This window comes from Pocillopora verrucosa, chromosome 4 (genome assembly GCF_036669915.1).
Source record: "Pocillopora verrucosa isolate sample1 chromosome 4, ASM3666991v2, whole genome shotgun sequence".
Taxonomy (NCBI): Eukaryota; Metazoa; Cnidaria; class Anthozoa; order Scleractinia; family Pocilloporidae; genus Pocillopora; species Pocillopora verrucosa.
In genome coordinates this window covers 9,217,356-9,245,055 of record NC_089315.1, presented here as the reverse complement: position 1 = coordinate 9,245,055, position 27,700 = coordinate 9,217,356, and the positions used below count along the sequence as shown (strand labels likewise).

The following is a 27,700-nucleotide window of genomic DNA, read 5'->3' as shown; positions in this document are numbered from 1 at the left end:
AAGTTACAAGTAACATGATATTGAAAAATCAGACAATATCAAGAAACAAAATGTAATGTAACTTGTAAGGAATATCTTTATTTGCACAATGTGTCCATTGGTAAGATTAGGTTCTTTACTTAAAATATACATATATTAAAAAATGAATACAAGTATCTTGCTATTTGCAAGAAAATATTATTTTCATATGTATCAGAAAGAATAACCACAGCATTCTTAAGTTTTAATATCAATAGTTTGTAAAATATTCTTGCAACTTTTTTATCACCAAAAATAACATTCTATTATAATTAAATGAAAACCACCAATTATGCTGTTTTTTTTCCTCCATAATTTAGTTGGTGTGATTCTCTGATAACATAAATAAGTAATGGGCCTTTTCAGATAAATTGAAATGTCGTCTTTCTTGGTTTTAGCCAATATGTGATTGGTTGTCTACAGCACCTATGATCCTGATGCAAATTATATAAGTTTTTCATTCATTGTTAAATATTCCATAATGCGCTATTAATAGTAAAATGAAACCAGTTATTAAATGCATACAAACTGAATCAAAATGAATTTGATATATAAAATAATCATATTAAGTTGATATCATTTAATGTATATTCTGCAAAATAGTAAATAAGAGTTTCAACACCTGTGTAATAACAGCTTTGTAGAAAATTAACTGTAGAATTACTTATTGTTGATTCATATTTCCCTTGAAGGAGAGCATTCAGTCTAGTATTTGGTCACCCTATTGGTGTCATCTGGTTGATTCCGGTGTATTGTCATCATGCAAGTATTCTCTCACAAGCATAATGCATTGTTCGTAGGTACAGAAAATGAGTGCCACAGACAAACCAGCCTGGAATAGAACAAACAAGTTATTTTGTTGTAAGGTAGAGTTTGCCTAGGAACTTAGTACCCTTTCTGGCTAGAGTCAACCCTTTACACCCCAAGATCAGTATGTGTATTCTCCATACTGTACTCTATACATTACATAAGGTGTGACAAGTAGAATTTGTTTAATAGTCAGGAGTGGCTCTAGTAAGCCATCATTTCCTTCAAGTTTGATTCAGGGGTGATATTATAAGGAGAAATTAAAAGCTAGTACAGGGCATGAAATTGTGCCTAATACAAGCGTCAATGCGCTTAAATTTTTCACTTTGGCGACCAAATCCTGAAAGTTAGTCGCCAAATTGGCGACTAGAACGTTTCATCATAATCTTACCAAGAGATATAGTGAATTAAATAGATTTGCAAAGATAAATCCACGGCAAACTTCCTCGTTAAGTTTGTTTCCAAAATGTAGCACATGCATCTCGATCGATAACTAGACACCATCTTGGATTTAGATGAGCCTGAACGTTGTATATCATCCATCCTAGTGTCCACTTTGTAACACATTAAAGATCTTTTCCCTAACTTAATTTTGGAGGGTCTATCTAGAACACTGACAGCGTAAAGAAAGATTTTGTTTGTCTTTGAAAATGGTGACCAACTTTTTTGAATTGGCTACCACTTTGAAGAATTTAGGAGCCAAGTGGCTATCAGAAAAAAAAGTTAATTTCACGCCCTGAGCTAGTCACTCTTAGGGGTCTAAGAGTTAACCCTTTAACTCCCAAAAGTGAACAAGACAGAATTTCTCCTCACAATATCAGTACAATATCAAGCAGACAAGTGATGAGAATAAAGAAAAATATCAGTTAGAGGATTATCAGCTGATCTAACACCAATTTCTCAAAACTAACATCACAAGAACTGTATGGCAGACAGTAAGGAGAATTACTAATGAGATCTTGGGAGTTTAAGAGTTAATTATGGTTTGCTTAGCATGAAGCAACTGGTGGTATTTTACTTCTCCTGGTGGTATGCTAATCCACCACAAGTTACCCTTCAGCATTTCCACAAGCCTTGCTGTTAATTTGCTGCAACCCAGTCATTCTCCTGGATGGAGAGAGGTCCCATGTGAGTAAAGAGATAATGGCTGCATCCTTCTCACCTTTAGTGTACTTGGGGCCAGTCCTTTGAAAAAACCAAAAGCACCTTCTTCCCTAAGAATAATCCTGAAGCAGTCTAACATGCCATTATATTTCTGAACTCTTCCAAATGTCTCCCTTGCTTCTTGAAATCCTTGTATCTTTACCAGTGGAAAAAAAAACAACAAAAGCAAAAATTAAAATTATGAAATATTTATTTCACAAGAGCAAAATTTACATCAGCTAGAGGGTACAATTACAAAGATCTAAAATCAATCAACCAATTTTTTCCTGTCAAAACAGAAGCTGAGGTTTCTAGAAGATACGATCTGTAAGATAAGGTTTCATCATTCTTAGACCAAATGACAAAATAAGATTTCAAAATAACACAAGATCAAACAAAGTAATTAAAAGCAGTTAACTTTAAAATGTATGCCAGTTTGTGAAAATCTCAATACAAGTTAAAATGAATAAATGCTTTACATAAAGCAATATAAATTAATGTTATAGTATGCTAGAAAACACACCATGAGAGTGACAGGAATTTAAAATTAATAAATCATGAAATGACATGCAAAGGAAATCCTATGATAACTTGTGATTGCATCTACCAAAGAAGCAAGTAGTTTGAGTCACAGTTAGTATTCAGGTAAGATTCAACTGGCATGGCATCCTACAGATTTTGTAAGTCGCTAGCCCAACACCTTTAGTAAATGAAGGTTTTGGGTTAACGGCAAACAAACACTGTACCCAACATTCCCACAAGTTTCCATACAACATGTACATGTAAACAGAAATAAATAAAGGAGGTAAGTTTGAAAAAGTGATTAACATCTCCCTATGACATCTGTACACTATTCAGCAAACAGGTAATGAGAATATTGAAACTTATCAGATAGAAGTTGTTGTCTTGATCTACAGTGTAACACCAAATTCTTGTAACTTATTTACAAGGAAATGCATAGATGCTAGATGGGAGAATTAACTATTAGATCTTGGGAGTAAAAGGGTTAGGAAACTACAGTGCTGCAATATTGGTGGGGGGATTAAAATTTACATCATAAACTCATCTGATAAAACCAAATTGAAATTCAACCAAAGTCACCCATACTTCTAAAATGTTCTAGCATTAATTAAAGTTGAGTATTTACATCACCACACCTGTAATCTCTTTTTCACCATATCTAGAGGATAAATAGTCCCTTTGCTAAAAATTCCTGCTAACGCTCCACAAACAAGACTTTCATTGACCCCTGCAGCTTTGTAAGGATCTTGTCTCTGTAGTAAAACACATATTTTACATCTTAGAAGAACTAATAAACTTCTACCAAACAGAACAATTTGTTAGCTCAAACACTAAACATGAAAGTAATAACTTTCTGTTGGATAGCATTATTTTGAGGGGCACTGTAACACTAATAATAATAATGATCATTTGCATAGAAAATTTTTTTTTTCTACTTGAAGATGCCAAGAAGGAAATATATATAATAATATTAGATATAAATTTGACTTCTTAAATCGTCTGATTATCAAATAATAATTAAAGATGTTCTTTACTTATCAAGCAGCATCTTGGTTCTTAATCCACTGAGCAAATTAACAGCTGGCTGCATGGCTAAAGAGAACACCCCAAATTTTTTTTTTTCAAACTGATTTATTTTGAACATCCCTATTGAGTAAAATTGCAAACTTATAGACAAGACCTGATAGGCTCAGAAAAAACCAAGTATGCATCCATGGAAAATTCTCCACATAACCAATTGTAAACAAGTTGTATTTACCCTAAATAAGTAGAAGTAACATTTGATTGTTGAACATCCAAACACTTCTAATCTACAACAATAACACCAGCATACCTTAACCCCAAATGAGATTTCCCAAAGGGTCTTGAAAAATGAATAAAAGCCAAATTGAAGCCCGGCATGAGGGAAAATCTGCACTAGAGTAGGAACAAGTCCTGAAAAGACAAAGAGAAAGTGTTGATAATTCTATGATGAAAACAACTCGTTTACCTTGATAATGCATGTGGAAATCATTCTAACTGGCAATAGCCAGACACTTTGTTTCCTAGGAATGAAATTATCCTCACAATTCAATACACCATGAAGTAGATTGGTCACAAGATTTAAAAAATTATTTTCATCAAAGAGTTCCTTTCCTTTTTGTAAGCACAAATTCCTAAGAATTAGCAAAAAATAATGTAGGTGTTAATCAGTGTGAAGAATAGGGTAGCAAATACTGAAAGAAGAACAGTAAGGGCCATGCAGTAATACTTTAATATGATCAGATTAGATAGTCCGAGAGTACACCATGTTAGTTTGCATATCTTCCATACTGTTCTACATATGTTACATAAGGTACTGACAAAAAGAATTTGTCTAACAATCAAGAGCATTAGTTGGTGATCATTTCCTTCATTCTTGTCACACTTTTGTGTGATTCTAGGGTGATATTGTGAGGAGATATTACATCCTAGTTGCTATTGTCAAGTGTCAAATTATATTGACTAAGACAGTTGTTTACTTGGTGTATATAATATTATTTCATACAGTATACATCACAACATAACCTGTGAGGTTTTTACCTTTATAGAATGATCTGATCCCCTCTTTAGCATACATCTTACTAGCAGCTTGGACAAGATTCTTGTAAACCTATATATTTGGATAAATGAGAGGGTAAATAAGGAGAAAATTAAAATGTTCAAAAGGGTGAAAATGACCACAGGCAAACAGCAAATAGTTGGCCATTATGAAGCTGATTTAAAGGGTGTGATCATGAAGAAAATAGACAAGAAAAAATGAAAATATTTGTTACTTTAGGTTCTCCTTGTGCCACAAGTCTTGTTCGTAAAACATCTAAAGGTTGTGCTACTGTTGATGAAAGACATCCAGCAAGCCCTCCACATACAAAATGTGTCACTGTATTGTAAAAAAAAAATAAAATAAACAAAGATATGTTCAATTAAACCAGTGCATAGCTTGCTTACCATTGTAGTTGGTACCTTGGAATGACAAACAAACTGATGATGTGATGTAAATTATACCTTTATCATAAGAACGCCTTAGGAATTCTGAAAGTTTTAAGAAAAGCAGAAAAAAATTTAACCTGGTTTCCATTTCTGATCTGTACATCTAGGATTTACTCTCCACATAACCTCTGTAATGGCTTCAAAAGCAGTGAACTGGATTAAAAAGAAAAAGAACATCACAATAAACTTTTAGTATTCTTATTTACTAGTAAAAAAACTTGTTAAAGAATATTGGTTAAAGCTAACCTGAAAATATCCATAAACAACTGATAGAGCTTGAGCAGGAACATGCCCTTTCCTGTTACAATTTAAATAGATAACCGTTCACTACTGAATTCATGTATGTTATACAGCAAGTTATACTTGAAGCTGAGAAGACGAGAACTGAACATCTCGCTTAAACGAGACACAGGAGGAAGGCATTTATCAGCAACCTCAGCAAGTGTCTGTTTTCCAATGTCACACCTCTATAGCCACTCGTAAAGATGCCGCATCAAATCCAACTAACAATACTCCATCGTCTTTTGAAGACAGACAGATGACTACTATTGTTAGAGGGTAATTATTGATATGTTCTTACTTTTTAAACATAGCTCTTTTAAAACTCTATATGCTACTCAATTTTATCCATGGAACATTTCCAAATTATATTTTCCTCAGTTACTTTCAGGTGTGTTTAATGTACAATGATGAGTTTGAGACAAAAAAATTATGGCTCAAACCAAGGAGAAAACTGAACCACAACATAAACACAACTAATATTTTTAACTTGAGAATGCATACTGGCAATTTGCTTACCAAAGTGAAGTAAATCCCTCCTCTTTATAAATAAGTTTGAATGCTTGCCATATTCCTGAGTATTTACCTGTGGTTATTTTCTATCACAGAGATAAAACAGAGATAAACATTCATTTTACAGTAGTGACATTCAAAATTCTCAATAAAAATACCTCACCTTACTTCCACAATGCATCCCTTGTTGTCTGACCGCTTACTATGTTGAAAATAACCCATTTTAGCAAGTTACCTATTTCTAGGTTTACTACACAAGTGAAAGACAACGCTGCACACGCCCGATCCGAGAAGCGAAAAATCCCACAGGCAGCCCAAGCTTCAGCCTCTCTTAGGAGTAGGAAACCTAGAAATGGATAACTCGCTTAAGTGGCCTCGTTTCAACATAGTTAACATTCAGACCACAAGCGATGCACTTGGAGGTAAGGCGTGGTATTTCGTTATTGAGAATTTGACCAAAAACCTATGATTGATGTTTAGCGCTTTCGATCTGCCTCAGAACACAAGCGATTTATTATTAGCGCTTTTGATTGAAGTCAAACAACGGCGTTTGGTGCAACAACACAAGCGATTGAGGTTCTGCACTAGCAACTGACCATTTAAGAACGGAAAATAAATTGATTTGCATTTACGATTTATAATTGGCACTAACGATTGAGTATTATCACCGACGATTTAAATTTTTAACACAAATAGTTCCTCATAGGAGCTTGGGCCACTTGTGGTATCACATAGCTGATGGCCTGATGCAACAGGAAGATGAGCTTGCTCAGATCTTTGGTATGGCCACTTTCTTGGAATAAACTAACAGAAACTTACTTAGCCTTCATGAAATAATTCATCACCTTGGATGTAGGTTCAATCTGGAGTTGAAATCGTATTTTAAGGACATCGAACGGTTGAACCACCAGCCGAGTTACCAGCCCAGACACAGAACCACACACTCCATACTGGGTTGAAGAAATCTTCTTCTCTTCACGACCTGGATCAAAACCAACCATTTCCTCAGTGAATACATGCTTTGATGAAATTTGCACTCAGATGATAATTGGTAGTAATGCCACGGGAAAGAATAACAATTGTTTCATGGTTATTCAATCGGGTACGCACTGCTGCCTCCGCCATCTTGATCATATCAATCCGAGAAAGACTGAGTTCTAGAGCAATTCCCGCGGGATCTTGAAATTATCACGTGCTGAATTCTTGGTATTTCATTGGTTATTTACTTACGAAGTCAAAGGATCATCTTTCAAAATCAGCGGAATTTAATTTTCGTGATGATCAGCCGATTGTGGTGGTCGCGGTCGTTATTTTGAAACTTGACAGATTATGTTGTTCTGTGGTGGAAATTGCTGATTTTGTGTTTTGCATTTTTTTGTTTGTGCTATAAGCTATGTCTACTCCTACAAAAACAAGAGGGAAGCGTGCGCTTCCAAGCCTACCTTCTAATAGAGCGGCTAGTTCTGATCGCATGGTTACAACGACGCCGAAATCGTCGAAAGTTATCTCCAAGAAAACAAATTTGGACTCTGCACGCGTTGACGTGACGAAGAACAGAAACTACCCCTCACAGCAGAAGCAAAAGAACGGCACGATTATGAATTCGAAGGCACCATCAACAGAGTTGATTTCAAGAAGGAAGGATCTTTCCTCAAGCGAGAGTGGTTCCAACACAAGTTCTCCTTTAAACTCTCCGCGAGCAACACGTAAGGCAACTGTGGGGCCGATGGTGGCTGGGATTATAGACAAGTTTTCCAGCACATCACAGACATCAGGGGAAGGAAACGTGGTCAAAGAAGAGACATCAGGGACAATTGGTTCGGAGAAAAAGATCGCCCGTGTTCTGCCAATGACACCCCAGTTTATTGAGGAACACCTGGTTACAAATACAGAAAGTGATCCTTCGTCGACCAAACCGTATGACGATTCTTCTTTGATTATCAATAAACTGCAATCCACGTTGGGGTTGTTGAAAGGCAATGATGGAGGGAAGGGCTTTGAAGACAAAATGGATTCAGGTGTTCCGCCGGCTTTAAAACCATCCATGTCAACAGCACCGCAACAAGTGTCTTCCGCTGATGGCGATGGAGAGGGTTCGAGTGTGAGGGTTGGTGTGAGAGTTCGACCTTTCTTACCAAGGTAATGTGATACTTTTTTTGTGTTAATGCGATAAGAATTGACCATAAGAATTGTCTCGAGCGGGAAACAGTCTGCTATTTAAAAGTTGTTTGTTTGTTTGGTGTTTGGTGAGCGTGTAATGTACAATTACAATATCACATTTAATGTTTATCATGATCACGAACATGTGAAGCAGTTGTTTAAGATTTGGTATTTGTTTACGCGAAAAAGCTGTTTGGCGACGAAAGTTGGGGGTTCTCTTTCGATATATGTGCACTGTAGAGAACATTGAAACATGCTTTGCGATATTGTGTGAGTCCCTACTTGTGTGACTTCAGTTTGACCGGATGTTGTTTAGAACGTGTTCGAGTTGCTCTCGAGTTCGGTCGCTTCCTTCGACTTCGTTGTTACTGCACGATCAAAGGTTCTGTAAAGCAGTCAAGAAATCTTGCGTCGTGCCAGTCTTGTTTACAAAATTACATTCTTTCTCAATGACGCGTTAATTAAAAACTCTTTACTTCATTTGTGTCCATCTTGGGCGATCAACTCCATTGTTTCTTTTCAAAAAGACTTAGAGATAATCCCATGTTTAATAAAAGAGGCTTTAAAATGGTTGAGTTAGCTCTCTTGTCTCATTGATCACTATCAACTCATAAGTTTTCTTTTTCCACTTTAGCCAGTTTGAGATCAAAATAGTATTCAAACTATGCAACTCAAGAAATGCTCTTGGAATTTGCAAATTCATGAGAACGAATATTACTCTTTCTCTTATCTGAATAAACAAACTAAGTAGAGGTGTCAATCATAGCACAGATGCGACAAATTACAATTGGCAATTAACATTTGTTTGCACTGTGTAATCTGAAAGTGTGGTGATTAAAAAGCAAAAGTTATTTTTAGTTTCAAAGTGAAGTTGCAATGTTATAACTGTATAATGTACTAGGAAAGATATCTGACAAACTGAAAGTGCTAATGTCAGTGTCAGATCCGGGATCTTGCCCTGAATTAATAGCCTCTCTATGAGCTACAGGAGACTTACAAAGACAAATGGCAGTGTTTTAATCTTGTGAATTTTCCTTTTTTTAGCCCTGTCTTTAATAAGATGAGTTAAAAACAAAACAAAAAAAAAACAATGTATTAATTTTAAGCCCTGCCCTCATATTAACATCTCCAAGGTCTAGTTCATTCAAGCCCTTTCTGCATGGATTACTTCATTTTTTTTCGAGTCATTGCCTCACCACCCTATTCTTTTCACAAATATTTAACATGTTTTCATAAATAAAAGTTAGCTAGCTTGGTTTCAGAGATCAAAGTAATTTCTGTGATTCAAATTTTGTTAACAAGTTACAAACTTTCCCTTGTATTAAACCACCTACCAGTATATCCAAGAACTGAACCCCAAAGATCATGTCTCATACATCTTGATGATAAGTTTTCCTTGTGAGCAGTAACCAGGCTTAAATATTAGCTCATTGGTGGAAGAGAAATGGTTGCTAATTCACAGAAAATTGTACCAGGGTGCAATAATAGCTATCAGTTTCCTGTACAGCTTTCTGAACCTCTGTCTTTAATATTCATTGAGTTTTTAGTCAAATTATTTGTGTAATACAGCTTGTATTTGGTGAACAGTCTTATGAGTTACTTCCTTTAAAGTGATACATTCTTTTTCATTATTCACAGAGAAGAAAAGGACCCAAATGTGAAGCTGTGTATTTCTATGAAGGATCATGAAACTATTATCACTTCAGATGCTGGTATGGAATATCAGTTTAATTACGATTATTCCATTTGGTCATTTGATCCTAAAGACCCTAACTATGTTGACCAAGAGAAGCTTTACAAGTTGATGGGACAGCCTCTTCTAAACAGTGCTTTTGAGGGATATAACACCTGTCTTTTTGCCTATGGTCAGGTATGTAAATGTAAACTCATGCGTGAGGGACTGGCATGTAATTTCTCCCCGCAGTATCACCATGGAGACAAATTTTAAAGGTCATGAGAACAAAGACACTCTTGATTAGTAAACAAATTCACTGTACCAGTGTCGCAGGAAGTATATAGAGAAGGTGTAAGGAAGATGAATTATTGATATGAGGATATAGAGGATTAAAATTTTTACAGAAAATGATTATCCTATATCTCTAGTTATAGAATACACTCAGGATTAATCAAAAGGTGTTGGTTACCTTTTCAAATCACATTCCACCTTAATATCACTTATTGTGAGTTAGCACTATCTATGAGATGACTACTCAGCTAAGATTAACTATACTTACATCTGATAATTAAAATATATCAAAATAATTGAGATACTTTGAAGACACCCTTGTGTGCTTGATAAGATTTGATGATGATTAAAAATATTTTTTTAGGTAATCATTTGTCTCCTGACATAATCACTTCCAAAGTGGAGTGTCACATTTTGGAGTATGACAATTTGTTACTGCTGGTCTTCCTCTTGCCACGAGGTTGCCTCTTCTCATGTCACCTGATATAACAATATTCTGAGCTGTGATTCAATAACCTGTAAAGCTCTGACTTTTGTAAACATTGAATTTAATTTCACTAATATTTTCCTCCTTACAGACAGGATCAGGGAAGTCTTATAGGTGAGTCTTGAACATTAATAGATTCTTGTGTCTCACCTTATAAAGCTACTGGTAGCTGCTAAATGAAATGCATGGGTATATGTATCTTTTGCATTAAGTATGGAACTTTTGTCACTTTCCTTCCAGTAACTGATCTCTTATTTTATGCAGTGTTATGGGCCAGGGAGATGAAATTGGTATTTTGCCAAGATTCTGTGAGGAGTTGTTTGAGAGGATCAAATGTTGGAAAGAGGTAAACTTCATCTTTCCTTTTTACTTGTGGGAGGAAAATGAGATTTGTTTTTTTTTAAGAAACAGTTTAAGTACCTGAAGTAGTGGACAGTTATTTCCCAATTTTGTTTTCCAGTTGTTGTTGTTTTTTTTTTTATATAAGCATACTGCCTCTCTGCTGTTGCCATTTCCCCTTTCCAATTGAAAGTTCTTAATAAATTTGGTAAAGATAAGATAGTTGTACAATTCTTTGATTTTTTCTTTTCCTTGATGTGCACAGCTGCAGTTCACAGTGGAAATAAGTTACTTTGAAATCTATAATGAGAGGATTCATGACTTATTGGCATCAAGTAAAAAGAAAGATGGCAAAAGGGCTCAGGTAAATATGCACTGCATGAATTCTTATGACACATCAATAAACTTTGAAAAATGAATGTGTACATAATGTTTTAGAAGTACAATTTGCATCATTAGGGGACAGAAGTACTGAGTATAGATGAAGTTGTCAAAATTGTTATTAATAGCTTCAATACTAATAATAGTAATGTGGTAATGAGTGAAAAAGAATTAAAATGACTCAGCCAAAAATTAAACAAAGGCTCTTTATACATTTAACCTTTCATTTAATTACAACTATATTGTCATTTTTGGCAGTTGAGGGTCAGAGAGCACCCAATCTTGGGACCATTTGTTCAAGATCTGACTACGTAAGTACCATTCATGTACCATTATATTTTTATAGCCTGTGCAGGGGTAGATCTAGGGTTTTTCTTTGGAGAGGAAGCACCACTCTAAGGAATGACATCACTCATGGGTGACTTGAACAAATTTGAAGAAGATGGCTTAATTATAACGTAAACAGCTGACAACACATAATAGTAATTTTTAGAAAGCAGAGGGTCATCTCAGGAGCAGAGGGGGGGGGGAGTGGGTTTTGCAACCCCTGTACCCCTTCCTTAGATCTGCAGCTGTTGTGTACAATTCTCTTTACATGTATTGGATAACTAGAATTTGATAGAGACACTGTGTAGTTGTTTTTGACTTTATTTATTTGTTTTGGTAAGTCTGAAAATTGTTTGTTTCATTCTATACATTTGCAATTTTTAGTACTCCCTATAAATTTTAAAGTTTCCTTTTTTCAAGTGAGTACTTCTTGGTAACTCAGTGATCCTGCTTTGTGCCTGAAGAATCTTCAATATGTTTTTCTTGGATTCCTCTTCAGGTACACTGCAAGTTCATATGCAGATGTTGAGGTGAGGAAGAACAGCATCACTTACTATGTGGACTTTAGAGTCCATACTGCTAATCTTCCAGAGTTGATTTCCACAATAGTCTTAATCTTTATTTTGAGACATTTTACATTAATTAATGAGTTATTTTTGTATGATTTGCATCAGTTTTCAACATTTGTAAGTCATGTCATAAGAAATCAAAACATCTTGCTAGTAATGTCAGCTCATGGAAATGGGACAATGAGGAAAGATAATTCCAATGATGTCGCCTGGTTGCAAATAAATCAGGTTCTTATGCATGCATCTGATATCAAATTCTAAGTCACTGGAGGTAAACAGAAATTGTCTGAGCCATTAATTATGCTTCACTACAATTAATTTTGGATTAAATTCTGTTTGGAATGCTCCTGAGGTTTGCTCATCTGAATAGATATGATAAGTAATTATTATTTTACTCTATCAGACCAAAGATAAAGATGACTGCATGTGTACATGTAATTGAAAGCCAATTTGAGTTTGTATCATTTTTTGTCTTCCTTCCTTTTTTCTTCCAGTCTTGGCTAGCTGTTGGAAATAGTATCAGAGCAACAGCAGCCACAGGAATGAATGACAAGAGCAGTCGCTCTCACTCTGTTTTCACCATAATCATGACACAGACAAGGGTAAAGCAAACAAACTTGTTTGTCTTTAGACTATGATCTTTGAGTTATGCATTTATTTTCATGGAGTTTCATGTGAGAAAATGAAGGCTTTAATCCTAAAATAAAATAATTTGCTTTCCTTTTTAAAAAAACCTCAGCCCTTTCAGTGATAGTCAAGAGATAATATATTTAGTCTGCTTTGTTGTGACTTTGGCCTTGGAAAATCATTTCCGAGAGAAAGTATGAATTGTGAGTACCCTTCCCTACTCACCCCATACAGTATACTGTCTGTCATATGTATATTAGCTTCTTCATATATTGATCTTGAACACTTTCAGATCAACATGAATTAGTTAAATGTGCCTTAAGGTGAGAAAATACAACATTTTTAATGGTTTTCAGAACATTTTTCATTGTTTATTTTAGGGTGGTTTATAAATTATACATTATAATGATTGTCAATCTCTTTTTTACTTATAGACTGAAATATTTGAAGATTCAGAAACACAGATGACCACAGCAAGTAAAATAAATCTGATTGACTTGGCTGGAAGTGAGAGAGCAAGTCAGGTGTTAAATGACCAAGTGATCAAGACATCAGAGACGGCAGCACTAAGACTCAAGGTAATATCCAAAAAAATGTCCAAAGGACAGGCCACTTGTTAGATATCATTAATTATCTTGTGTGTTCAACCCACTCGAGTATGAGTGATTATTTATGGCATACCTTGCACATAGCAAATCTGTTTATATGGAAACAATTATTATTTTAGCAAAAAAATGTCTTTGACTGATTTGCTAAATAATAAAAAGATAAATAATAATAATAATAAATAAATAATAATAATAATAATAATAATAATAAATAATAAATTTTATTAATGACAGAAGAACCATGCCATAATTTGTATCCTGAAATTGATTCCTAGAGCTTTTTGCAAGAACTTCACAACTTATTAAAGTTTCCTAAAGGATAGTTATGCAAAGGAAAAAAAACAAAGTGAAATAAAGAAATGCCTTGCCCAGTATGCTAAGTGAGAAAAGGAAGAGAAACAAAATGGAGGAGTTTATGTTTTTTAATTTCAGGAAGGAGGCAGTATCAACAAGTCCTTACATACACTTGGTAAAGTGATATCTCTACTGTCAGACAGAGAAGCTCAGTCTAAGAAGAAAATGTACATACCTTACCGAGACTCCACTCTGACATGGTAGGTACATGTATTTGGTGAATGTTTTTTTTACTGAGTGTTTAGGGTACAAAGTATCTGTAAGGAAATTATTCAGTATTTCAGACCTTGATTGCCTAGTAGTTGGTGGATTGATTCTTACTATTCTTTGTTTCCATTGAAGCTTTGGCCCTCTCAAGGTGGCTAACAATTATTGAGCAGTCACAAGTGAAAAAATGGAATAAACATGGTTCTTGTACTTTGCAGGTTACTGAAGGACAGTTTGGGGGGAAACTCTAAGACAGCAATGATAGCAAACATCAGCCCCGCAAGCACTTCATTTGGAGAATCACTGAGTACATTGAGATATCCTTTTTGATATAAATCAGAGCTTCCTTCCAAGTGAAAATAATATTTTGCCATGCCTCTTGACATTCTTTGATATTTTTGTGATTCTCCTGCTCTTCAAGTTGAAGAGAGAAGTTATTATCACTGTTACTTGTGTCTCATTGGTCCTCACAACATGTAAGCTGCAGTTATAATTTTTGAAAGGAGAACCCGAAAAAATAATCAAGCTTTGATGAAATTAAACCTGTGCCCCCTCACTACACGTTGGATGGTACTATCAACTATGGTGCCACATGTCTGAGACTGGGCAAATTTTAATGGGTTCTTTCTGCCATGTAAAGAAATTTCACCATGAGTTATTTATTATATCATTGATATATTATTTCATAAAAGTATTTATATTGTCATTAATGATTCAGGTGACTCAGGTGACTCAGGTGACTCAGGTGATTGGCACCCAGTAGGTTAACATAGCTAGTAACATCCTTTTAAAGGATGGTACTGTTCCCTCTTTTCTTGACTATTCTCAAATATGCCCAGAGAGCGCGTACGATCGTCAACAGAGCAATTATTAACGAGGATCCAAATGCAAAAATCATAAGAGGTAAGTTGATAAAATGTGAGTGGTACATGTTGGTGATTATAAAATGTGTTTTGCCACTGTAGAAGTGTTTGTAAACAAGGGAACACGATGAAAGAAGTGGACCACAGGAAAAAAATTTTCAGGAAGAAAATTCAATGAGGGTTACAGTATAATATAGGGTACAGCTACTTTTTTTTTGTAACCTGTTTGACCGATGTCTTTTCTTTGGTAGAGTTGTCACTGATACAACTGGGTAAGGCTCGACTAGCACCGAAGTGCCCAACAACTGTCCAAAGTGAAGGGCGGGGTACCTTTCTCCCTCCCTCCCTTTTCCCCCCCCCCCCCCCCTTCTCTCTCTCCAGGGATATAGAGTGGCGAAGAGTTGTTGAGGATGGTGTGAACCGTCCAAGGCTCGATGAATCTTTCCCTGAGATTCAGAGTAACCTTTTTTATTTTTCTCCAGAATTAAAAGCTGAGATCGAGAGGTTGAAACAGTCTCACGTTGAGGGGAACCAGCAGATAAGCGCCAGAGCTCTGGCAGAAGTTGCTTCGTTGAGAGAGAAACTTAAGGAGACACAACACCTATTGGCTGAGTCAACTCGGTGAGTGAGTCTGTGTGCGCAATTTTTTTTCTTTTCTTTCCGTCGGCATTATTTTTTGTGTGTGTTACGTGAATCGAAGATCCGTGAGTGTGTTTGATTTTTTTCGTTCCTCATTCTTTGCTTCTTTTTTGGTCGCGGTTTTGTTATCTAGAAATGTTAACGATTTGTCCCGGCGGCGAAATTTACGTTAGAGAAAATGGCTGGAAATTTTTCTAATCCAACAACACTTGAACAATCTTTCTTTGATTTTCATGTCGATCTTAACAAAGTATGATTTTCTGAATGTACTGATTTTGGAACAGTCTCTTTACAGTAACGTTCATCTGCGTTCCTTCCTTGACAAGTATGGAATCGTGTTTCATTGTTTTGAGACGACAATTTCAGTCTGTACAATCACAGAGTGTAATCGGAGAGTTGGTTGTAGTCGGACATCTTTAATCGGACAGTTGAAGCAGCTGATCATACTAAGTCCACTCAGTTAGATCAACCAATCACAGAATTGATTACAATAACCATAGAAACAACCTCTTATCCTGAAACAACAACAACAACAACAACAAAAATGGGAAATAAGCCAGAGATGTTTGTCCTATATGCATTTGTTTTTTCGGAAATTGTAACGGTTATGATAAATTGGTAATAGGACTGAGTGGAGTCCAATTCTGTCTGTAATCATACTCCTGATTAACAAATCGGATTTTGTCAATCACTTGTATGATTACAGACCGAATTAAACTAAATTAACTCCACTCAGTCCTATTACCATTATTAATCATTCCATCTCTGGACGCGGTTTCACTCGTGTCACCAACTAATAACTACACCTGCTGTCACAAGTGACTTCTTTTAGATTATAGTGAAAGTTTTTCAGGCTATCTCTCAGATGGTATATTTGATGTCTATTGTTTCTGTGCTTCGCTTTTAAGGAACTGGCAGGAAAAACTTGCGTTGACGGAGAAAAGGAAGCTGGAAGAAGCAGAAAAGCTTAAGGTATGATGAACGCATCACTAGACACTTGCGTCTACATAAAAGCTTTTCCCTTACTTAGCGTAATCCTTAATTAAACTAAGTTTTCTTTTCTGTCTTTCGTCACAGAAAGCAGGCATCTCTTTTAAAGTGGATAATCGGTTACCGAACCTCGTCAATTTGAACGAAGATCCTCAGCTGTCGGAAATGTTGCTGTATATGCTGAAAGAAGGTTTGCGTTCCTGAAACTTCTGTTCTTAGATCAAAGGTGCAACTGTTTGGTTGGTTTCCTTCTGTTTTCTGACGCCAAAGTTACAGGCTTGAAGAAAAAAGTTTTAAAACCGTATGGTCAGTTTCCCTGTTTTCCCCAAGGAAATTTTCTCGATCACCAACAATGTGGGCAAATTCCTAAAAATGCCACACTCTAACTTCAGTAGTCATATTCTCATACTGTTCTGCATACATTTCCATTGTACTGACAAGGAGAATTTGTTAAAAAATCAAGAACTTACTAAGTTGTAGATTGTTTCCTTCATTCTCGTGACCTTTATGCGGTTTGATTCAGCGATTATTCTGTGAGGAAGAATTAGATGTTAGACACACTAAGGGGTTCAATAGGTAATCCAGGGTTAGATGGCGAGCTGGATTTCGATCTCTTGCTTTTTTATTAATTCTGCTTTCCTTCTACAGGAGAGACAACGGTTGGTCAGAATGATCATGATATTAAACTAAGCGGAGCACTTGTTGCTGAAACGCACTGGTCAGTCGATACTCAATCAAATCGAATGTTTTGTTTTGGTACAATTTACGTATCAGTTACATTATATAACTTGGGTTTTGTTTTTCCTTTTAGTGTCTTGCGAAATAACGGGGACAAGGTTACAGTCTCACCGATAGGTAAATTATATCTTTCTTTTTTCCCTATCGTGCATTGATCGCCGCTTAATTCTCTTCTACCTGTTTTACGCATCAAGCGTAAGTGAAACGGGCTAAAAGAATGAATACTGAGTGTGATCTTCTAGGTGTATTATAGTAGAAACGCGATTTTCGTTGGTCGATGCACATCCTGGTGGAAATGTTTGGGGAGAAAATACTTGCACTTTTGCTTTTCCTCTCTGTTCGCCTTTTAAAGCCCTGATTTAAACAAAGACGCTGAAGTCTGTGTGCCTTAGGGTTAAGAGCTTGTCAGGTTTTATGTGTAGCAACTGGATAGTTATTATTGGTATTGCTTCTTTTGTAACGACTTCAAATTTTGCATTTCCTCTCTCTTTTTGTTGTAGGAGATGCACCAACCTACGTCAACGGTCAGCTTATTGTAGAAGAAACAGTTCTTCATCATGTAAGTGACATGAACTGTGATTTAATTTGTGGTCGATACTCTCCTGTTATTTTAACTCGTCCCCACTCTTTTGTTTACAGGCTGATCGTGTGGTTATTGGAGGGGATCACTTTTTCAGGTACTGGACATTTCCAGCCTTCCTTCTTTCTCCCATTTTCATTTTCTCTTGTATTGATGGGAACAAACGAATGAGGAGTTGTATGATTTCAAAGCGATTCAAAAGGTTACCGCTGTCCATCAACTGAAATTGATAACTACGTTTTTGTTTTAGATTAAATCATCCTAAAGAAGTGAAGAAGAGAAAGATGAGTAAGTCTGAAGCTCCAGAAGGGAGCAGTCCAGAGGCTGCTGTTTTAAAGGACTTCGAGTTTGCAAGGAACGAATTGGCTCAAGCACAGAATGCAAGGTAACTTTGGATTAGTTTAGAGAGATCTTTCGGTTTAGTTTTGACACTGATACGGTACTGCTTTGTTTTTTCGTTACGTTTGGTCACTCGTATTTTGCTTGTTTTGTGGGTTCTCATCGGCTTCTTGTGGTATTTCCTTTATTGTAACTGGCCGTTGCGATTACTTTGGATTCGATTTTACGATACTCATTCGAAAACTGCTGTACGTGGTGAGAGTGCCAAGGGGGGGGAATCCAGTGAGGATTTTTTTGTTTTTCCTGATGACGATTAGCGTTGATCGTCACAATAATATACAGTGCAATGAGTTGATAGGGAATCTCAGAAGGAACATTTTTTGGGAGCATTAACTGTATAACATTTCGCTGATGGTAATAGCGCATGGTTTTAAACTTCTTCTTATGAATTAAAAAATTCGGTCCAGATTGATTTCAACTCTCTAGGCTTTTTAATGGACAATCTTCTTTCCTATCTCAGGCTGCAAGCGGAACTCGAGGAAGCCAAAGAAGAAGCGAGAATCCAGGCTCAGGAGGAAATCGTGGCTCGAATTCAGGAAGCAAAGGTCATCATCATTATTGCGGAACTCTGAACGAGTGGAAAATCGATGGGTTTAGTAAGCGTCCATTTTTTTTTTGAGCAGGAGGCTGCCCAGCAAGAAATGACGGAGCAGAAGCAAATCTACGAGGAGAAGGTGTCAAATCTACATGAAGCCATGGTGAGTGATGATTGTTTTAGTTGAAGCCTGTTCTTTCAAGGCTGTTAGTGCAATTCAATTAATTGTCGGAAGTAACCTGGGATTGCGTTCTTCACCACACTCTGTGATTGGTCTTAAAAACCTCGCGCAACCTCTTAACCAATCGGATGAAAAACTAAAACCAATCACGATTTGGTTACTCAAATAGGAATAGCAACAGTCACCTTATGCTGCGATAGCCTCTTACAGCCTCTTACAGCCTCTTAATAAGTGGAGACGAGCGAAGAGCCTGTAAGAGACAAACAGCGGTTGCAATTGACAGAGAAACGGCTTCGTAATAGCTTCCTTTCACGGACCTCCGCTTTTCGCTCGTTTCCATTCCCCGCGAGTCTGACACAGGCTAACGCTACGAAGACTGGGCTGAGCTCCACTAGTGATGGACTGCTAGGGTTGGAATAATTGTTTTGTTGCCAAAGATCGATTAAAAAATACATTGGAAAGCTAAGTTGTTTCTTATTTCTATAGGAATCTCTCACCACTGAAAAGGAACAAGCTGAACAGTCGAAGCAAACAGCAGTGGAGAAGATTTCTGAATTAGAGGCACACAGACTGGTCAGTTGAAATTGAGCTGTTCCAAAAGTGTGATGAAATGCATTCACTGTAATCACAAATCTTTCCTTTGTTCGCTCTTTATATTTGTTCGACGGCTGCATAAATGACAGAAAATAACTCTGCTCTCACCTTTCCATAGCTTCTAGAACAAGAAATCCTGAACAACAGAAAGAAACTACAAATGGAAGCACTTGCTGCCAAACAGGTTAGTGGCCGGAAAAGAGAGCTGAAATTCTTATTCTTCGAGTTGGTTGGTACTTGGACTTAGAGTGTCACAATTATCGTCTTTTTAACATCTTAAGTAGAGGAGAACTAATGATCATCGTAAGGGCTCAATATAATATAGTGAGCTATTTGATCTCACCATGAACTAACGATTCTCGCAAGGGCTTAATATAATATAGTGAGCCTTTTGATCCCACCATGAGTAAAAAACGTTTTTGCGGTACAAGAACCAAAGGCACGGACACTCTTCGTTGGTTGATTCTTGTTCACCATTCCACTTCACTCGGTGAATGACGTAGCCAAGTTGTCGCGTCATGTTAATACACTCCAGCAACTAATGACCACCGATCTTGTGTTGCTGTTGCTTTTGTCTTTGTAGGCTTTAGAAGAAACCAAAATGAACCAGGTACGAATAATCACAGAATTGGAAAAAGAAAAGAAGAAAATGCAAGATGATGTACTAAAGCTAAAGGAGGCCAAGGTACGAGTATACAATAACAACAACAATAACAACAACAACAACAACAATCTTTATTTGTTCTCTCTCTGGCCTTATTGGCTATAACAAAAAAATGTGAAAAATAAAATTAGAGTACTTGCTGCCTTGCCTACCGGAGTCAGGCAGCAGAGATTCTCCACCCCGAAAAAAATGCTGATTAGTCGATTCAATTTACTATTTATTTCTGTATTTTAAAGTTGTTCTGTACGAGTTTTGCTGTTGATTATGTATTTTGTTTTGTGTCTTCAGCAAAACCGCGAGAAAATACGAGAGGAATTTAGGGCATCTTTTAATAGTATCGGAAGGAAAAATTCCTTAGCAGGTCAGTACAGTGAGGTTTGTTTCAGTGTTTGGTTGGGTTTTACGTGCACGATGCTCCGAATGCTTCACAATCGGTCGATTTTTTTTATTTTTGTTTGCTTTTGTTTCCTTCACGAATGACTCGGTGCCCTCACTTTCGCAGATGATCCGAACAAGAAGGAATTGTTGCGTATCACCATGTCTTTAAGGGAGGCTAACAAGATCAGCCAAAGCTTATCAAAGAACATCGTAAGTGTCCTTCTCCATGTTTGAACCCTAAAGTAATTTCAGTTGACTGTTTAAAGTAACTTGGGATTACTTTCGGTTTTAATTTTTTTTAAGTCGTTATGACTTTGGTAATTCAGTCTCGCTATTGCTTTCTCCTTCGATTTCCTTTCGTATCTGTTTGTCGTTGATTATTGTACACCACGTTCTTTCCCACATCGTTCTTTCATTTCTAAAATTTTGAGATTTTCTTTATAACATTGCAGACCTTTAGCCGAGATGATGTCGTAGTCGACGGAAAGGTAATTTTGACTACCAAAATGAGCTTTTTATTTTATCATTTCAAACCTGAATCGTTGCTTTGTTGAAATCATGTTCCTTCTTCATACCAGTACAGTCATGGTTTTGTACATCAATCCCACGACTGAAATGATCTTCAACTTCTTTAACACTTCAACGCAGGTCACATTGCTTTAATAAACTTACGCTACCACGCGTATCCAGTCAACACTAATTACTAGTACTCTGAGCTCCCTGGCCAAAATGGTTTATTTTCAAACGATTAGTTTCCCTTTATTTCTTTCAAGAAATTTTCTAGAGTAGTGGTTTAACTCACAATTGACATATTCAGCAACACGGTTTTGATTGACAATAACGTTCCCTAATTTCTATAAAGAGCTGTTTCAGAATAATGACAACAATGTTAGATTTGGCAGATCTGGCTGCACAGTTCTGATTGATAACGAAGTTCCTTTATTTCTTGAAGAGGTCTAACAGAATAGTAGTGGGCTTTTGTGTGTAGGTTTTGGGGGGGGGGGAGGGGAGACTGTAACCCTCGTGTCATGTTTTTTTACATTTACCATCTAACTCAACACCCCTTTGACCCCTAACATAATATAATAGCATGTAATTTCTCCTTACAATATAGCCCCTGAATCACGCGTAAACGTCAAGAGAATTATGGAAATGTCACCAACTAAAGAAGCTATTGATTGTTAAGCAAATTCTTCTTGTCAGCAGCTTAGTAAATGTACAGAGAAAAGTAAGGAGAATGTGCATACTGATGTCAGGGTGTATAGGGTTAACTTTGTGCATTTTCCTGTATCGATAGTCGGAAATGAAGATTCGTTTGAACAACACAAAGAAAGGTTTAACAACCCTTTGGTCCTTAGAGAAATTTCAAAGTGCCTTGGAACAGATGAGAGAACTTTACCAGGTATTATTAAAGTAGAGGACTTCCTCTAGTGGGATTTGTTGTGAATGAGAATGGAAAGTATTAAGTGACGCACGAGGAGTTGGTAGTGGTTGTTTTCTTTCTCTTTAAGTTTCCGATTCTTTCGATAGCTCTTTTCAGTCGATCCCAAATACTACACGAAATTTAAGATGGTGTTGAGAATAGAATCTTTTTTAAAACACAATTTTCCCATTTTTCTGTGTAATACGGCTCTTAACTTGCCTTTATAGTATACAGTATGACACATTGAGCGTAATGTCGAAGTATGTGTTTTAAAACCCCTCTCTTTGTTTTTCCTTTTTACTTTATTCAAAACAGCAACGTGATAATGACAGCATATCAGGAGAGTCTGGGGACGAAGTTGATCCTTTTAATGACCCGGATGATAAATGGGAGAAGGATTTCAAATTGGACTCGGGAACTAACAGGTATATGTGGCTACTCTCCTTCAAAGCCATATTTAACGCGGTAATAATTGTAGTCTGCTAAGATCTTACTCTAATATAACTCTTTGTCATTACTTGTTTTTTTTAATCTTCTGCAGACGCAGTACTTCCACCAGTAGTTCAGGGCTGTCAGGTCGGACCAGGTCATCCTCGACTGGAAAGGCACAAGGTAGGTCCAGACATTTCTTCCGATTTAACCATTTAACCATTTCTAGTGGAGTGTTTTCATTTTTGTTTGAGGCTGGTGTTTGATTCAAACGATAACCATGTTTAACCGCACCTTTTGTTTCAGGATTTTCTCCTAATAAAGCGGAAAGTATATTCGCCAAGTATCGTAATAAACAGACCCCGGGGTTACCTACAGAGGCTCCAGAGGCACCTTCTGATGTCCCAGGGACTTCATCTGAAAGGCCTGTTGTTACAGACACGCCCAGCAGACCTCCTATGGCTCCAATCGATAGGCGAAGTAAGGGTAATCTTTTCCATCTACTCATCGATTCGTTCTGTTGAGTTTTTTCGGGCTAAAATCAATTTTTTAATTCTCTGTTTACTTTTTTTTTCAACGTGGAATTTTTAATTTTCGAAGCTTACGATAAACTGTTTTCATAACCTTCTTCAATGAGTGCTTTTCTTATGATTGGGACCAAAGCGATCGCTACAGCCAATCAGAAGACTGAAAATATTATAAGAAGCCAATGAGAACTCAAAGTCAAAATTGCTCTCTGGCAAACCCCGAACTTCTCTTTTTTTTTTTTTTTTTTTCACTGTTTACAGGAAGCGAAACCAGACGACCTGGACCGTCCTTACCCAGACTTTGTAGAGATTCACTGAAGAATTATGTGGATTCATTGAAAGGTATTTACTGATGCAATAAAAGTTACACAATTATTGATCGGATTGTTTAATCAGTTGACATCTTGTTACAGTAATCCTGTTTAACCGGTTAGAATTGGTATACATATGAATTTTTTGTAGATCGTTAGGCGTGTATGTTTTTGCATAGAGTGAGACAAATTTCCCTAAGTACTTGGTCACTAATGCGACACCATGATGTTTGTTTTGCAGATCTATCAGGTCCGTTTAGCGAGCCAATGTATGAGAAAATTTTGAGAGTCGTGAAGGAGATTAAAAAAAGTGTTACCACCATCGTAAAAGCATTTCAAGATAAAGAAACGTCTGTTGGAGGTGAGGAAAACCTATTTAACCCTTTAGCTCCCAAGATCTCATTAGTAATTCTCCTTAATGTCTGCCATATAGTTGTTGCGATGTTAGTTTGGAGAATTTGATATTGGATCAACATATAATCCCCTAATTAATATTTTCCTTTATTCTCATAACTCGTCTGCTTGATATTGTATCAATATTGTGAAGAGAAATTCTCTCTTGATCACTCATGGGAGTTAAAGGGTTAAGGTATCATGGTGGTTTATGTCTTGTGAGAGTAGTCATTGTTTATATCTCTTGCGTAATGATGGTTTCATCACACAAACGAGGTCTTCTTTCAACTTGAAGTCATACGACCTCCAAAACATTGTCAAAATTGCCTCAAGTTTGTCATGGCGTTATTTTTGCCAAGCTTCATAAATTTAGAAGAAAAATTCCGAGCTTGGGCGGACTTTGGCGACTTACATAAGGAGTAACTGAACACCTGAACACAAATGCGTGTTTCACCCGATATTAGATCTTAAGGTGCCTTTCGGGGTTCCCTTTCAGAAAGTTTTTGTATATGTCTACCTTTCTAATTCATTGTGTTTAACAATTATCTTTCTGTTATCTTCATTTAATCGCTTTCGTTCTTCAGGTCTCCAAACAGAAGGTCAACAGTGCTGTGTTTCTGCCAGCATCTCCGTACAAATGCTCGTCGAGCATGTGCGAATGTGGGGCACCGCTGAAATCACTAATGAGCCGTTTGTTGAGTTGAGCTCTCAGCTCCTTGATACTATCAAGCGATTGGCTGGTCACGTGATCAGCATCATCGAGGTAGGAGGGTTTTAATTTTTTACCTAAATTCCATTCCATTACTTGTGATCTTCTTGGTATTTATATTGTTGAAATATCTGTGGATCCCTTGAAAAACTTCTAAACATCGTTTGTTTAACGAGTTAATGAATACTAAGGGCGCTTTCGATTGAGTGACGTAAAACAAAACGAAGGTATCACAAGGACCAATCAGAAGAAAGGAAAATACCTTTAGGAGCCAATGAGAACTCAAATAAAATAAAATAAAATAAAATGAGAGCCGGAAGCGCGAGAAAACGCGGGCGACTAAGTCGAGATTGGTTTTAGTTTTGCATCTGATTGATCTGAATTTTTGACAGAGTGGCGTGAGTTTTCTGGACCAATCAAAAAGCGCAGAAAAACAAAACCTGTGCAATCTCGAATTTCTTTGTTCACTCGATTGAAAACTGCAGTATTACTTAGGCTGGTACAGTGTCTAGTGAATATCATGAGGAAATACCGTAATCTTCATAACAATCTGTGTCTATTCATTTTAACTTGGCCGTGCTTATTTTCGTTTAGATCCTGGATGGTTCGAGTACAAACACAGACGATCTTGTTGCTGCTTTCACCGATGACGTCAGACACATCGTACGTCAAACGGCCAAAATGGCTGTTCTGTCTTCACAAGAAGAAAAACCGAAAGACGGGAATACCTCTGTGTGTGGGGATGACAGTGAATTAAACAAAGCGTTTGTAGAAGGACAAGACATGTCGATGGAGATTTCTGTTCGTGACTCTATATCTGCTATCAATGAAATTCAGGAACAAATTCAAACGGACAATTTGGACTCTGGCAGTACTGGGGTATGTACGAAGAAGCCCTTCGTGTTTAATCGGTTGTTTTCGTTTCTGATTGGCTCGTGATTTAATTGATATGCATCCGTCATCCAGTAATTTTTGGACCGACATAAGGTCTCTCCGTTTTTCCGAAAAAGTTGTTGTTGTTGTTGTTGTTGTTTGCTTCTATCACAAACTGACCACTCTTCTTCTCACGCTACCTTGAAACAATAAGTAAACAACATTTTTTTTTATCTAGGTGGGAAGAGAAATCACAGAACATGTTCTCGCTCTCGTAAGAACCACCGGCGATTTTATTCATCAGGGACGTGAAGTGCAGGTAAATATTTTGCCCCTCTTTCGATTAGGTGTTGAAGTTATGTTATTACTCGGGGAAGGCTTTAGCGAAAGAGAAGATGAAGGACAGTTTCGACCCCGTACTATCAGTTTCAGCCCCCTCTGATACTGCCGCAAGAGCTGACCAGCTTTACAATTACACCGGAGCCCTTTTCAAATGAATTCCGAAAACCAAAGTTAAGGAAATCCCAGCAGATAATCCGAAGAAAGGAGCTAATGTGTTGGATATCAAACGTTGGAAAACTAGGATGGCCAAGAGACTTGGTCAACTTCGTTTTCCAACGTTTGACTTGAAGTCGCTTTTGCTTTTGATTCGGTGGGGAGGAGGTAGAACGAGATTTCTCGACCAATCACAGCGCGATAAAGCAAATTGAACAATACACGATTTATTCCAGATTTCGGTCGAGAGATTGGTAAAGGCCTTTTATCATCACATGACTACAATGTGTTGCTTAATGGTTTTGGGAAGGAACAGAAATCTCAAATTATGGAGTATTGTCTGATTGACGATCAAATTTCAGAGGTAAAATAATAAGAACTGTATGGTAGACAGTAAGGGGGAATGATATCCAGATATCCAGATATTAGGTGTAGATGAGTCAACGGTGGACCTGGTTAATTTTGTCTTAAAAATATTACTCTTTGTTCTACAGATGCAATTAGCAACAATCTCCAATGACCCCAGCTGCAAAAAGGACACAGGACTCAATCGACTGGTATCTGTAAAAAAGTTTGTAAGTAGTGTAAACACACTGCTCCAAAGGACAAGAGATTTAGCCTCGAACGTGCGGAGGGCCTGCGATGATATGGATTTAGAAAAACTTGTTTCGATACCAGAAGAAATCTGCTCATCGGTGGGAAATATTGTGCGGCAAAAACGAACGTTTATTGAGACAGAATATTCAGTTTCTGTAGGGAGTAATCAAGATATTTTGGAAGAAATGGAATATTTGGAAAAGAAATGTGAGGACGTTGAATTAGCGGCGGGGAATTTGAGGAAAACAGTGACCAAATTTTTGTTCCTGAGTCCGGCGCCGAAGTCTTTGCAGAAAAAGAGAATCTACAAAGTTTTTGGGACTGAGGATGATCACTCGGAGGACACATTTTACTCTCCGTTTATTGGAGGATCAAATCATACCCGGACACCTTTGGTATCACGCAGTAAAAACGACTCAATCAGTGGAAAAGAATCGAGGAGCACGCGCAAACTGTGGAGCAAAGAATCACCGCTTTAATCAATTCGTCAGGACACGTAACTGTTTGAACGAAAAATGTGCTATTTCTCTGAAGATCGATTACTGAAGTTATTTTCAGTATTTCAAGATTATTATAATAATACTCTCAAATTGGTCAAAAGACCCTAAATTATTATTTCAGACGAAAGTATTTATTTTCTCATCTTTGATAATTCTTGTGTGAAGGCATAAGTGTTGGATGTATATGAAAAGCAACACATAAAACACACGCATAAGGGTCAGCACAAACATCATACTTATTCAGGTGAATCCTGAACCATACTTGTTTATGTTTGTAGAACAGAGAAAACCGAGATAAATACGAATGTCTTCATTTCCGTAACAAAACCGTCAATAATACTGGTGGCCCTTTGACTCACGATCAAGAAAATAAATACGCAAAGATAATTTTTCCTTATTTTGCCCATTTGTCAAAATCTCAAACTACCATTGGCTGAGCTACGAAGCCACATGTTGGAAGCGAGGCACGTTATCGTGGAATGCTTTTCTCGTAAATGAGTCTAAACACAATTGTACGGGAGATATAGCGAAAGATGGAAAGAATAGAATGTTTTCTCCTTCGCGTGAAACCTTGCGCTTCGTGCTCATCATCAGTCGCTTGCGCTTTGCAATTGTTTCCCAGAGTGTAGGCGAAAGCCTGAGGAGAGGGTAAATCATTAGAAATGGCTAGAACTGAAGGACAACTGGATGTCGAAAGCGAAGGCTACTATGAACCGCTCATCTATGTTTCTTTTTGTGCTATTGTAGTTTGTTGACTTGAAATGAAGACGATATGTTGCGATGCTGAGTCTCGATGGCGAAATTTTCCCCCTCCCACCCCACCCCACCTCGACGAAAAGCTTCCTGAGCGCTAAAATGTGAGTATTTGCATTAAATCTTAGACTTACATTGTTTCGCAACTGTCTTCAGTAGGTTTGTTAACGTCTAGGGCTCGGTCAGTTCGCTTACATCTTGGGTTGTTCGCAAGCGTCGCAAATAAACTCAATAACGACTCAGAAGAGGTTCGCTACTGACTTAGGATGTTAACTTAAGACTCGGGCAGATGCATCAATGATTCAGGATAGTTC

General features: G+C 37.1%; 2 protein-coding genes across 4 annotated transcripts; one reads left to right on the top strand and one right to left on the bottom strand.

The window, feature by feature from the left end:
- Positions 1-93: 93 nt before the first annotated feature.
- On the bottom strand, positions 94-6,929 carry LOC131795688 (mitochondrial thiamine pyrophosphate carrier-like). 2 transcript variants are annotated; one of them, XM_059113288.2, is made up of 11 exons: positions 6,636-6,772; positions 5,954-5,992; positions 5,797-5,876; positions 5,245-5,296; positions 5,076-5,151; positions 4,785-4,888; positions 4,552-4,621; positions 3,824-3,924; positions 3,126-3,242; positions 1,988-2,125; positions 94-850 (listed from the first exon to the last, which is right to left on the bottom strand). In XM_059113288.2, the coding sequence occupies exons 2-11, from the start codon at positions 5,969-5,971 to the stop codon at positions 749-751; spliced, it is 858 nt and encodes a 285-aa protein (XP_058969271.2). In that variant the 5' UTR covers positions 5,972-5,992; positions 6,636-6,772; the 3' UTR covers positions 94-748. The 2 variants fall into 2 exon arrangements, with proteins under 2 accessions (XP_058969271.2, XP_058969270.2); XM_059113287.2 differs by lacking the exon at positions 5,954-5,992 and having other exon boundaries at positions 6,636-6,929.
- On the top strand, positions 6,663-27,148 carry LOC131795690 (kinesin-like protein KIF14). 2 transcript variants are annotated; one of them, XM_066166089.1, is made up of 38 exons: positions 6,663-7,929; positions 9,589-9,820; positions 10,495-10,517; positions 10,668-10,749; positions 11,008-11,106; positions 11,382-11,434; positions 11,950-11,980; positions 12,514-12,621; positions 13,081-13,224; positions 13,687-13,808; positions 14,034-14,136; positions 14,649-14,718; positions 15,161-15,299; positions 16,226-16,289; positions 16,395-16,497; positions 16,956-17,025; positions 17,119-17,162; positions 17,546-17,604; positions 17,685-17,722; positions 17,876-18,010; positions 18,485-18,569; positions 18,648-18,722; positions 19,227-19,313; positions 19,453-19,518; positions 19,918-20,019; positions 20,287-20,359; positions 20,501-20,586; positions 20,829-20,864; positions 21,674-21,778; positions 22,115-22,224; positions 22,341-22,411; positions 22,535-22,714; positions 23,017-23,097; positions 23,308-23,427; positions 24,044-24,222; positions 24,763-25,047; positions 25,280-25,360; positions 26,031-27,148. In XM_066166089.1, the coding sequence occupies exons 1-38, from the start codon at positions 7,184-7,186 to the stop codon at positions 26,610-26,612; spliced, it is 4,869 nt and encodes a 1,622-aa protein (XP_066022186.1). In that variant the 5' UTR covers positions 6,663-7,183; the 3' UTR covers positions 26,613-27,148. The 2 variants fall into 2 exon arrangements, with proteins under 2 accessions (XP_066022186.1, XP_058969273.2); XM_059113290.2 differs by having other exon boundaries at positions 6,664-7,929; positions 22,535-22,708; positions 26,031-27,147.
- The last annotated feature ends 552 nt before the right edge of the window (positions 27,149-27,700 follow it).

What these genes read in the sequence shown, in the direction of transcription:
- LOC131795688 (XM_059113287.2), bottom strand. Translation starts at nt 6,791, where the DNA reads ATGGTTGGTTTTGATCCAGGTCGTGAAGAGAAGAAGATTTCTTCAACC. An exon ending in AGATCAGAAATGGAAACCAG is followed by an intron (nt 4,889 to 5,075) that starts GTTAAATTTTTT and finishes TTTACAATACAG; the next exon opens with TGACACATTTTGTATGTGGA. An exon ending in GATCAGATCATTCTATAAAG is followed by an intron (nt 3,925 to 4,551) that starts GTAAAAACCTCA and finishes TTGTCTTTTCAG; the next exon opens with GACTTGTTCCTACTCTAGTG.
- LOC131795690 (XM_066166089.1), top strand. Translation starts at nt 7,184, where the DNA reads ATGTCTACTCCTACAAAAACAAGAGGGAAGCGTGCGCTTCCAAGCCTA. An exon ending in GGATCAGGGAAGTCTTATAG is followed by an intron (nt 10,518 to 10,667) that starts GTGAGTCTTGAA and finishes TATTTTATGCAG; the next exon opens with TGTTATGGGCCAGGGAGATG. An exon ending in ATGTCGTAGTCGACGGAAAG is followed by an intron (nt 20,865 to 21,673) that starts GTAATTTTGACT and finishes CTGTATCGATAG; the next exon opens with TCGGAAATGAAGATTCGTTT.